This window comes from Cnephaeus nilssonii (genome assembly GCF_951640355.1).
Source record: "Cnephaeus nilssonii genome assembly, chromosome: 13".
Lineage (NCBI taxonomy): Eukaryota > Metazoa > Chordata > Mammalia > Chiroptera > Vespertilionidae > Cnephaeus > Cnephaeus nilssonii.
Genome location: NC_137084.1, coordinates 37,413,553 through 37,426,587, shown reverse-complemented (window position 1 = coordinate 37,426,587; position 13,035 = coordinate 37,413,553). Strand labels below are relative to the sequence as shown.

Genomic DNA, 13,035 nt, shown 5'->3' with positions numbered 1-13,035 from the left:
AAACTCGGGCCCTGGAGTCCCAAAGACCTCTGCAACTTTGTGCTGCTATGACCTTGTGATGTTACTCAAATCTCCCAGTCCCAGTGGCCTCCACTGTAACATCAGCACAGAATCGTGTCTACTCCATGGGCGATTGTGAGGAATGTGCTGTGTTAATAGGCATTTGGCGTGTGCCTGGCGCCCAGTGATGCTCAATCCATGTCAGTGATGACGACAGTCTCCTCTGTTCTCCCAAGGTCAGTGGGAGAGTCTGTAGGAAGTAGCCTCACCTGCCCATCTGTTCTTCTATGTTTGGAAACCAGATATCAAATCTGCTGTAATATATGTTCTTTAAAGAGATTAAGTAGGCTCTGAGTGAAGACCTAACAGGCTTCTCTACATGGCCAAAGCAGCTGTTTTCAACTATTTTCTGCTATGGCATTGCAAGACACATGCTCGTGGGCCTAATCAGGGTTGTGTGTCATTTCACCTGGTTCTTTATCTAAATTTTAAAAAATCAAGATAGTGCCCTGGCCAGTGTACTCAGTGGTTAGAGCATCAGCCCTCGAAGCACGGAAGGATCACGTGTTCCGAGTCCCAGTCACGGGCACATACCTGAGTTGCAGGTTTGATCCCCAGCTCTAGTCAAGTGCATTCAGGAGGCAACCAATTAATGTGTCTCTCTCATATCAGTCTCTCTCTCTCTCTCTCTCTCTCTCTCTCTCTCTCTCTCTCTCTTTCAAAGTATCCTTGGGTGAGGGTTAACAAAAGAGCCCCAAAAAATCAAGATGGTTTCTTCTGTCCCAAAGGCAGAGTTGAAAACGGCCAGACTAAAGTATATGAGCCTTGGCGACACTTATTCTGGCGTCTCTGTGTCCTTTTTGGCTCCTTCCTGATTCCATAGAGGGGAGGTGATCAGCTGGCTGCTTTCAGGTAGATGAGGCTCTTGTTTCTCTCAGCAGAGCCACGTGGGAGGCACCTGTGTCCACCTAGAAGTCTGAGACTAAGAGCCCTTGTCTTGGGTTTGACATGGCTTCAGGCACAGGGAGGACAATCCTATCTTTTGGAACATGTTAGAAAAAAACTATGTGAAGTGTTTTTAGGAAATCCATACAATATTGTCTTTCCGAAAGGCCTACTTTTGGCACCTAACCACCTTCAATGGCCCCGTATAAGATTGCATCCACCCTTCTGAGTTTGGCAGTCTAAGTCCCTCACACCTAACCCCACCCTCTTCTAATCGCATATCTCACGGCTAAGCCCCAGGCACCCTACCAACTGGCCAAATCATCGGTTCCCCCACATGCCAGCACTCCATCCTCTGGCCTATGTCATTCCCTCTTCCTGAGTGTTCTTCCATTTATTTTTAAAGAAACTTATATGTTCTTACAAGACCCAAACCTCTTGAAATTTTGCTCTATTCTTTTCAAAGCCCATGCAAAATTAACTGCTGCCCCTTTTTCTATCCTGACACAGAGTTTTGTACATGCCTCATTAGCATCTGTTACATATATACTAACCATGTTGTCTCCAGCACTTAGTCTAATACCTGGCACAGTGGATGCTCATTAAATATTGGTTGGATGGATGAATAAATAAGTTCACAAATGAACAGATGACTCTTCCCCCACTAGATTACAAGGTTCTCCAGGACATGGTCCATTTTGCATTCCTAGTAAATGTTTGTCAACCAAGTCTCAGAGCTGACTGGGGCCCTAGGGCACACATAGGCCACCCCTTTATTTAACAAGAAGAAAATGAAACCAGAAAAGCCATCTGATTTGCCCAAAATCCCACGGTCAGTGGCAGAGACAGGGCCAGAAGTTGCATCTCCCTCCTTCCCTCTCAGTGCTTTTATTTTATTAAATAAAATCCACAATCATAATACACTAATATTTATTGAGCATTTATTATGTGGTGGGCACTGCACCAAATTCATTATAGATTACACCATTGAGCTCTTACCTTAAGTTTAATGATTGCCATCACTACCACATTAAGAAAATGATGCTTAGCCCGGAAGGTATGGCTCAGTGGTTGAGCATCAACCTATGAACCAGGAAGTCAAGGTCGATTCCCGGTCAGGGCACATGCTTGGGTTGCAGGCAAGAGGCAGCCAATCAATGATTCTCTCTCATCATTGATGTTTCTATCTCTCTCTCTTCCTCTCTGAAATCAATAATATATATATATATATATATATATATATATATATATATATATATATATATTTGAAAGTACTGTAATCCCTGTTCAGTGTGGGTAAAGGCAGAGATCCAGAATGGCTTGTCTAGAGCCATCCAATGAATTAGAAAATCTCTACTAGAACCTGTATCTTATTACTCCAAATTATACGTTTAGATTGAAATTGGAGAAATCATTCATGTCATGAATTAAATATGATAGTGTATGGGAAAACTAATTTCTTCAAAAACTGCTTAATTTCAAAGACAGTGATTATGATGATCTTTATAAATAAATATTTTTAAATTTTGATTCAGTGAAAAGTATAAGACTGAGCACAGGCAATAACCTTGTCAAAGCAATTTGGTCTCAGTGCTGACTGAACTGGAGGAATAAACCAAACATCAGATGTCTTTGTTCTTTTCTAGCCTAAGCAGAATGGCCTGTCTTTGTAATTTTTAAAAAATAATGCCGGTCTATGAATCTCTGCCTATAACAGAACGAAAATCTTATGGATTAGGTTTTCTCGATCCTGAACCACAGAAGGAAATAAATACATGCTCATTTTTATTTCTTTTCTAAAGCATCTTTGTGTCCCCAAATGGCTGCTTAAAATTTGGCACTTGTGAGTCAGCAATGTCCTTTCTCTTTATCCTGCCTGGGCTTCTGAACATGTGTGCGTGTCTGCGAGCCACCAGCTGGCCCAGGAGTTGGTTCTGTTCAAAGCAGGCGACCCGAGTTTCACAGCACTTACCATCGTAGGTCACGTACGGGACCTGGAACCCTCTGGCACTGTTTCCCTCATTGGACTTGAACTGAATCCACAGCTTCTTTGACCTGGAGGTGAAGGCGATGGGGCGCTCATAGGTCTGGCAAGTCTCATAGGTCGTCACAGAATTGGACGAAGCTGCGAAGGGAAGTTGGAGGGGGTGGAATTCAAGTTCATCACTGAGCAGGCAGACCATGGACACTCCTCTTTTCAAATGTTCACACCATAAAACAAGTTGTGCTCCAGAGCTCTTCGGGCCCAGCTGAGCCACCCTAAGGGCCAAAAACCTGGAAACTGAGTCCACACATCTGGTGGTGTGGGCTCCCAGGGGAGGCAGCGGGAAGGCCATGGCCAGGCCCCAGCAGCAGCCCAGGCTGCAGCACTCCGTGCAGGCCTGAGGAGGGGCCCGTGGTCCCTGCCCTGTCTGGTGATTATCACCACCACTTACTGCGGGCTTCCCGGGACCAGGCAGTGTGCTACGCCCTCTATAACTTTATCCCACGAAACCTCTGAAAACCTTGGGAAGTTCATGCATTGTAACCTGACCAGGGCCCCACAACCAGTATGTGGAAAAGTCAGGAATCAAACCAGCACCTGACTTCAGCCACGGTAACCACCACTAAGAATAGCAAATACTTACATGATGGCTCCATATGTCAGTGTTTTTCTAACTGCTTTATGAATATGAACTGATTTATTCCTCATAATAACCCTATGCGGTAGCAACTATTATCCTCATTTTAACAAATGAGGAAACTGAGGCATAGAAAATCCAGAATGTATATCCAAGACCAGAGAACTCCTAGAGGTGGAGCTGGGATTCAGATCCAGGCTGTCTGGCTGCAGAGCCCACTCAGTACACTGCCTCTGAGCTGTGTTAATGGCAGTGTCCCTATGGATACTGGGTCCTGTGTCAGGATGGGGGTGGGTCCCTCCTGGCTGGACTGCCCTTTGCCTCGGTCAGTCCCCACGCGATGAGTTGCTTCACTGACTCTCTGTGTCCTTGGGGAAGAGGGTCCCAGAGACACAGAGGGGAAGACTGACCTGCAGGAACCCCACTTCTTCTGGGGGTCAGCAAGAGGCCTCAATGTGGGGGTTTTGTTGAAATTTTATTTCTTGGAAAACTCTAAAAACTCCTGTCCCATCTCTGTTCTAATGCGAAGGTGACATTCTCGGCCTGGCTCACACTGAAAGCTGGGAGCACACCAGGAGGCTGCCCAGCGGCTGCAGAAGGGGAGAGGGCCGAGGGGAAGGACGCACAGGTTTTCCGCATCACCAGGTAGTCTCCGCAGTCGTCCTCTATGGGCAGGAAGATCTCGGGGACCACGATCAGGATGCGGCGCTTGGGGGGCGGATTGATGGTCCACGTACACTCGGTGTTGGCTGGGTAATTGCCTGGGTAGTTCGGGGATTCGATGTACCCGGTGAAATCCCCCAGCTCCCCTCCACATCGTCTGTCTGGAAGCGGGAATAGGATGAGTTAGGAAGGCACAGCCCAGCCGTCGCTCGGTAACAGCCACCTGCAGCTCGGCTGAAGAGAGCCTCCAGGCCGGGGGCCTGGAAAGGACACCATCCCAGGATGAGTCTGTCCCTTGGGGCCCAGGACCCCGCTGGGAGCCCAACTACACCCACGCCCCACGCAGAGCCACCCTTCTGAGTCCCTGGCTCTGCTTTCTCACTAACTTGAAAGCGCTTAAGGTCAGGGGCAGGCATTCATCAAACAGAAGGACAGCTTTAGTGCTCATATGTGTTGTTCACCACGTGCAAGTGCCAGGGGAACCGTGACACGGAACTCCCAGGTCTGTCGACACAGGGGGAACAGAGCGTGCGGCTCAGCAGAGGAGAGCTGACCCTTCCCTAGAGAGCTCTGACCAAGACATGGCAGCCGTTTCTTTCTCCTTTCTCTCCGGTTAAGACCATGTTTTATTTTTAAGTGGGAAAGAGAATTCCAATTAGCTATCGGTCGGTATGGGGCAGGCTGAATACTCACCTCTGGCACCAAAGGCAAGAAGCATACACACTTGGCGCGTGTGACACACACACACACACACACACACACACACACACACACACACACCGCCCCCATGTGGACAGGCACTTGCCCTGGTAATCAGGACTAAACGCCTTAGAGAGAGACCTACTTTTACACTGGGTTATGTTTGTGGAGCCATCAAAGTCAGTCGTAGTATTTCCTGGACAAGAGACACAATTATTTTTTCCAAATTCGGGCTGATATGTCCCCGCTGGGCAACGAATACATCGGTGAGTGGTGGTGTTGTAGAAATGTCCAGGTGAACACTGAACTGTGGGGGCAGGGAGAGTGGAGAGAATGAAAAACAAACAAGAAAAAAGACTATTTTCATCCAGTGCAACATAAATGGTTTCACAGTTAGTGTAATAATTTTTTTATCCCAAAGGAAGTACTGCTTTCTTACTAAGCTGGGGCTAATCAACACTCAGTTCCCTGAATAGCCAGCTTGGGTGGGACTTGTGACTCCTGTCGCTGAGAAAAAAGCAAAGGGAGCAAAGTAGGGGTGTCTCCTCAGAGTTTATGGTCCACGCAGAGCCAGGCAGAAACAGGCACGTGTGTGAGTGCTGAGGGTGCAGAACTGACACTGGGTGTGGAGTTGGGCTCCTGCAAGAAGCAACAGGAGTGGGGCTCAGGGGGGAGGGGGTGCAACTCTAGGTATGGGTGCTGAGATATTGGAAGGCTGGGAGGAAGGAGCCGAGGAACCCATGTACACCGGCTCATCTCTCCCTGCTTATCTCTATAGTCAGCCCTGTCCAAAGGGGCCCAGGTGGCGGGGGGAGACTGGGTCTAGGGGGGTCCCATGCTCCCTGCACATCTGCAGGGGTGAGTGGAGCAGTACCCGCCCGGGCCACTGGGGCACCACACAGGGCACCTCTGGGCTGGGCTTGATTGGAGCTTTATCAGACTCCCATGGTTCTCAAAAGGGAAAATCGGTTCTGGAAAAAGGCAAGCTACGTCCTCACCTCTGGTTTCACAGTCCTGGAAGGAAGTGGCTCCCAAGTGTTTGGTGGGGAGCCCTCCCCCACAAGAGAAGCAGGAAGTACGGCCGGCTTCAGGCTGGAATGTGCCTAGGGCACAGAGCTGGCAGGGTGCGAAGCCATCCGCAGAATATTCGCCAGGTTGGCACAGACCTGGGGACCAATGACCCTGGGTGAGCAAGGGCCCGGGTCAGACCCTTTCCCATCGCTCTGCAATGGGATCAGACTTTAGGCAGGCCTGTCGCCGGTGCTGACCTCAGCTCCCACCTCAGTGAGGAGCCCACCCTGCCCTGCTGCTGAACCTGAGCAGGTAGCCTGTGAGTGCCTGACGTTCACACTCAGGGCTACACAGCACAGAGCGAAGATGGAGACCAAGGAGACAAGTGTGAAGTGCTTCCAAAGGATGGAGCAGGCTGGGTGTGCTTCAGGCTGAGGACTGCATGGAGCTCAGGCAGCCCCAGCCATGCAGGAGCCCAGAGAGAGAGTTCTCTCAAGTCAATGTGCTCATTCGACCCAGAAGTACACCCTCACCCAGCTGATTACACCCCAGTGATAGTTTCACCAATTATATTTACTAACTCTTATCTCCTTACCCTGAGGTGTCCTGGTCTCCCAAAACCCAAGCAACCTAGTCCACAGTGACAGAGGGACCCAGTGGTCTTTACTTTAAGCACCTTACTTTATTATTATTTTTTTAAATTTATGACAAGAAGTACAGTCATAAACAAAAGGATTCCTAAAAGTATATGTTCCTCAAGAATTAGCTTGTCATTGGCATGATGCTATAAAAATCTGTCTCTTGTATTCCTAACCATTAATTTTCATGGTCGTCTTTCCACCTATGAGTTATAGATATGATGGCATTTAACAAACACCCCCCCAAAGGAGGATCTGGAGTCTGTCAGACCTAGTGTCTGATTCCAAATCCTCTACTTCTTGTCTGTGTGACCTTGGATGAGTCACTTTAACCTCATAAAGGTGTCGTGGTGATACAACCATATGGAAAATTCATGTAATACACTTAGCATGATGCCTGGCACAGGTAAATATTCAATAAATGTTAGCACAAATAAATGTTAGCTTATTACTATAAATATATCTTAATAAGGTCACATACAAGTGTGAACAGATGCCCCAAGGTGCCTCCTTATCAGCTTTGCTGTTAGTTCTAGAGTTTCATAATGGGTGAAAGTTATGGTAGGAGTAACACTCAACCCGAGGATCTGATTTTTAAACCAAAAGAAGGAGCTGCTGTTGAGTTTGGAGCGTTCAGGTGGGAACTAAGCTGATTCTGGGAGTTGCTGGAAGGAGAGGCAGGGGCTGCAGGATCCCACGTACCCTTCCGCAAACATCGCCTACCAATCGCCATGTCAGATCACACCTTCCACTTGAGCCCAGTGCCAGTACACTGGTCTTTCTTCCATTTAATGAAGAGGAAGATGTTTACCAATAAAATAAATAGGAAAGAAGCCCATGAAACATTTTATAAGAGACTAGAGGCCTGGTGCACGAATTTGTGCATGGGTGGGGTCCCTCAGCCTGACCAGCAATCGGGGCCGATTGGGGCTGGCCAGCTGAGGGGAGGGACCCCGGGAGGTTGGCCAGCTGTGGGAGGTTGGCTGTGGGAGCGCACTGACCACCAGGGGGCAGCTCCTGCATTGAGTGTCTGCCCCCTCGTGGTCAGCTACCAGCCGGTTGTCCTGTGGTAACAGTCGCTTAGGCTTTTATATATATAGATGATTAAAAACTCTTCATAGAAATTTTTAAACAATAACCAGATGGGTACTTTTAAAAAATCAATATGCTATAAATTTGAGACTAAAGCTGGAAAAGGAATGAGAACTACTTTCTCCATTTTAGCACTTTCAATAGTCCCTAGCACTGGGCGATCACTGAGGTCTGGGGTATATTTATTTACAGTGAATGAAGCATGCAATTGCAATGTTTACACTTTTTTTTTTTCCTGCCAAGGTATCCTATCAGATCTTCATTTGTTTATTCAGCAGAGCATCTCCCAGACTGTGTCAGGCACTGAGCTACTGGAAAGCCAACAAGGAACTCAACACGGCCCAGCTGCGCAAGTGCAGGTGCTGTGTGCACTGTCCCTGCGGAAGTGCACCTCGCCTCTGTCTGAACAATGACACTGGAGACCGGCGGAGTAAGAAGGGGCAGGCGAATCCTTACCTCCACATTCAGACACATTCCAAGCGTCTGAGGTCTTCAGGGTCCCAGGATTGTCTGGTCTTGGGCATGGCTCACATGTGATCTGCCCTTCCTCATTTTGGAAGGTTCCATTCGGACATAAAATGCAGCGTTCTTGTGATCCATCATAATAAGTCCCAGCCCTGCAACTGACTAGCCAAAGGGGGAAACAGTCTGGTCAGTGAGAAGACAGAGGCCAAGGAAGGCCAATGTGAATGCTGCAGATGAAGGAAAACAGATGGCATTGACCACAAACCCCCATACGAACCCCTGAATACAGAATGTGCAGCACCTCTGGGTTCTCTGTGCACCCCCCTCCCCCGTCACGACCCCTGTCACCCACTGTCAGAGGCATTCGCAGGTCCTCTCTCCCTAGACCATGAGCTCCGGGGCGGGGGTCACAGTGGCCCTAATTATCTTTGAGCACGAGCACTTGCTAATTCTCCCTATTTCACAGGGCTGCCACTAGAAGAATGATAAAGTTGAGAATCATTCACTGAACATAGGCATAGTAATGGAAGAACAGAGAAGAAGGTGCTTTTAATTCTGACTGGTGGCATCCTAGAAGGCTCCCTGGAGGAGGCCACATTTGTGTTGGGCCTTGAAGGATGAGTAGGATCTCCCCTCAGGTAGGAAAAGGGGCAGGCTGTAAAGATTTCTCGCAGGACATAGGAGAAGAGAGGGAAGAAAGGAAGGTTGGGAATAGGTTGGAAAAGTTCTTGAGTGCCAGGCATCTGGATCTTATTCTGCAGGTAAAGCAGCCATGGAAAGGAGAGGAATACAACCAGAAGCTCTGTTCTGAAAAGCTCACTCTCTGGTGGCTGTGGGGAGTGATCTCAAGGGCTTTACGGATAACTCTCAGGAAGAGCACAGATCGTATTTATAATACAATTGATATGTTACAAAGAGCAAACCCTTGCCAACATCTCCTGGAAGAATAAACTACAAGGAAATTAATAAACTATGCTTTTGATTATATTTTTGGTGGTGTTAGTTAAATGTGGATTTATACCTTATTTTAGGATATGAATGTAAAGTAAATACACTAAATTGAGTTCCCTAGTATAATATTCAAACGCCATCATCATAACCATTAAAAGGACCTTTCTAGTGACTAAGATTTGTTCAGTATTTACAATCTACTAGACACCATGCCCAAAGCTCCACGTCCATTATCTCACTCATTCCTAAAAACAACGGTAAGGAGCTAGGTGCTAGTGTCAGCTCCATTTTACAGAAACAGTGATGTGGGGACTTTAAATAATTTAGCCAAGTTCCCACAGCTAGTCTGTGAAATGCATCTAAGGTGAGATCAAGAGCTTTGAGTTTAAGGAGAAAAGGGTCATTTAACAAAAATGCAGACTGAATAACAATTCAAGATGTTGTCAAGGATTCTCTATGGGGCATTATGGGAAGTTTGACTGGGATAAACACATTCTAATTTACACTTAAGATATCAAGAAATAGAAAACAAAATATCACATGATAAAATTAGCTATTGTACCTCTTGAATGTCTGTCAGGGGGAATATCTGTTTTCATTCTATCTTACCAATGCAATCCGCATATATACTTTTAGGGTTAAACATGACACAGTTCTTTATTACAGTAATAAAAATGTCTTTTCATTCTTCACTCCATAATTTTAAAAAATGAGGCTTTTAAAAAATCATACTAAGCCAAAAGAAGCCACATTTCAAATATTATTTTTACACTTAAATGCAATCTATCAATAAGGTCTACTCTAAAGGCTAAGTCTTAATACTTTTTTAATATTGTTTGGATTTTCTTTTACAATAGTCCCATATCATTTAATTTTATGAATTTTTTTAAAATATTAAAAGTGAACCAAAAGCAACAGCCCCATACTCATTATACTGTTGTTTCTTGGCAAGCAACAGAATAATGAGTATGCTGCACACACAGCTCTGTGGCAGACCAAGCCTGTCACTCCAGACTTATTCTCTAAATGCAGCCCTCCCGGATAATGGTTTCCATAATGACTCTTGTTTCAGCTCATCTCCCCTGAAAAGCTGGGCTGAATTATGTAGTAAGAATGGATGACTTTTTATTCTGTGTCCCGCCTGACTACCCACCTGACTACCCGAGTGGCCACAGCCGGCCAGTAAAGGAGAGGATAATCCCTTCAGACCTCTCACAAAACAACTGTCATAAAGATGGGCAGAAGGTAAATAAAACCTGGGCTGCCTGGAACCCCTCGAGCCCAAGCCACTTCCCTTTGGGACCAGCTGTTTCCACAGCACCCCATTCACCTAAAGGGGAAGTGCCCATCTGATGGCAATGATTGCAACAGCCCCATTAATTGTCACTTCCCGTCGGGTCAGCATGGTCTGTTCCATCCTAGATCCTCTGGCCGAAAACGGATCCCCTCCGGGGCAGACAGCAGTGGCCCTGGTTCTCACTGAGGAGAGGGGCTCCTGCTGCTCTGGGTGTCCAGTTCTCCTTAGAACTATTTAACGCCCCCCCCCGGCCCCCAATGCCTTTTTACGCTTACATTCTGAGAAACCTCACAATAGCCCACATCTGTTGCAATTTCTCAACTGAGCGGAGGGCTGAGGAATGCCCCTGGGGTTGCCCTGCGGAAAGAGGGCACCAGTTCTTTTCTCTCCCAGTGAAAGGCTTGCTTCCCATAAACAAACTCATACTGTCACTCACAGTTTCCATTTTCCTCCCAGCGAGAAAGACCTACAGAAATAACTCATGCCAAGCACCTTCCACGTTAACTTGTTTCTTTTCACAAGGTAAAAATGAGCTCAGCACTAAAAAGTAATTCTGAAATGGCATGAAGAGATGCCCGAAACAGCTCTTTGCAAATGTGCTGAAGATCTGCCTGAAGAGACCTCGCTCACACGTTCCAGTCGGTTCTCTTCTCCTCGAGCAGCCAGCGTGTTTGGCTGCCCCAGACAAAGGAGTCAATTGCCCCCACAACACTTCGTGATCACAGCAAAGCTTTTGTGTGTCTTCAGTGACCATTAAAATCCCATCCTCAAATCCCACACAGCTGTTTTCTCCCTGTCTTAAAAAAGAAAAACACAAGCAAGCTTTTCTGATGCAAAAGGGAGAGACCAGCGGGACCAGGATTAATGGCGACAAAGAGACCTGAAGGCTTGCCCTCTTTTCAACACTACCGCCTTTGAGGGTTTCAGGCTATGGGCAAACACTATGGTGTCTCTGTGGCTGAGATGGTGAACCTAATAAAAAAGGTCACTCTCTAGCATCTGACTGTTTTCTTAAGCATCACGCCTTGACTTCTGAAGGAAAGCCACAAGCAGCCCACAGGGATTCCCAGGGTGACCGGGGCTGTGCTTTGTCACAGCTCAGGGGCCGGGGTGCTCTAAGCAGTGCTGGGGCCTCAGGATCCGAGTTTGAGCCACTTTTAAATGAGACTTTCAGGATAACAGGAGCAACCCCTTGGGCTTGATTTGTCATGTCTGTCCAGGTTTCTGGTGTGTGCTCAGGTTTGCAATTTGAAAACATTCTTAAAGTTGGGGCAGAGACATGAGCCCAGCTTGACGCTTTCCTTGCTGGGTTCCCCAGTGCATGCTATGTTCTCTTTGTGCCTAATTAACTGGGGCTGAGGTTTCACTTCCTTCAGAGTGCCTCTTTTGCCCTCAATGTAAGTATTTCCCCGAAGATTTGCTCTTTGCCCTCTTTTTTCTTAACATTGAAAACTATCCTTGGGATTTCATTTGTTGCTGCTCTGAAAATTCATTTACTCTTTCATTCAATTAAATAGTTACTGAGCACCCATGCCTTTATAGTCAATTAATATTTGACAAAGGAGGCAAGAACATACAATAGGGTAAAGATAGTCTATTCAATAAAGGGTGTTGGAAATATTGGACAGATACTTGCAAAAATAAAAAGAAACTAGACCATACAAAAGAATAAACTCAAAATGGATTAAAGACTTAAATGTTAGACTCAAAACCATAAAAATCCTAGAAGAAAATATAGGCAGTAAAATCTCAGACATTTCTCACAGCAGTATTTTTTTCTGATACAGCTCCTCGGGCAAGGGAAACAAAAGAAAAAATAAACAAATAGGACTACATCAAACTAAAAGGTCTTTGCACAGAAAAGGAAACCATCAACAAAATGAAAAGATAACCCACCTAGTAGGAGAACATATTTGCTGATACATCTGATAAGGTGTTCATATCCAAAATTTAGAAAGAACTTGTAAAACTCAACACCAAAACAAACAAACAATCCAATTAAAAAATAGGCAAAGGACCTGAATAGACACTTCTCCAAAGAGGACATACAGGTGGCCACTAGACATATGAAAAAATGTTCAACGTCACTAATCATCAGAGATATGTACATCAAAACCACAATGAGATATCACCTCACACCTGTCAGAATAGCTGTCATTAATAAATCAACAACTGACAAGTGCTGGTGAGGATGTGGTAAAAGGGAACCCCTGTGTACTATTGTGGGAATGCAGATTGGTACAGCCACTGTGGAAAGCTGTGCTGCGTGACCTCAAAATTAAAAATGGAACTGCCTTATGACCCAGCAATTCCACTTCTTGGAATTTATTTGAAGAAATCTGAGACACTAATTTGAAGGAATATATGCACCCCCATGTTCATTGCAGTGTTATTTACAATAGCCAAGATTTGAAAGCAACCCAAGTGTCCATTAGCAGATGAGTGAATAAAAAAGCTGTGCTACATTTATACAATGGAATACTTCTTGGCCATAAAATAGAAGAAAATTTTACCCTTTGCGACTCCATGGATAGACCGGGGGAACATTATGTTAAGTGAAATAAGCCAGTCAGAGAAAGACAGGTACAAGCAAAATAGAGACAGATTCACAAAAAGAGAGCAGGCCTGCTTGATAACTGTCGGAGGTGAAGGT

At 46.0% G+C, this 13,035-nt stretch overlaps 1 protein-coding gene across 2 annotated transcripts in view; it reads right to left on the bottom strand.

The window, feature by feature from the left end:
* Nucleotides 1-13,035, bottom strand: part of SCUBE2 (signal peptide, CUB domain and EGF like domain containing 2) — a gene marked incomplete at its 5' end in the record, with an annotated part of 63,472 nt that overhangs the window by 4,792 nt on the left and 45,645 nt on the right. For both annotated transcript variants that reach the window (XM_079787115.1, XM_079787116.1), the window contains 5 exons: nucleotides 2,918-3,070; nucleotides 4,193-4,390; nucleotides 5,074-5,235; nucleotides 5,927-6,094; nucleotides 8,126-8,296. In XM_079787115.1, coding sequence (XP_079643241.1) covers nucleotides 2,918-3,070; nucleotides 4,193-4,390; nucleotides 5,074-5,235; nucleotides 5,927-6,094; nucleotides 8,126-8,296 — 852 coding nt within the window. The remainder of the gene's footprint in view (nucleotides 1-2,917; nucleotides 3,071-4,192; nucleotides 4,391-5,073; nucleotides 5,236-5,926; nucleotides 6,095-8,125; nucleotides 8,297-13,035) is intronic.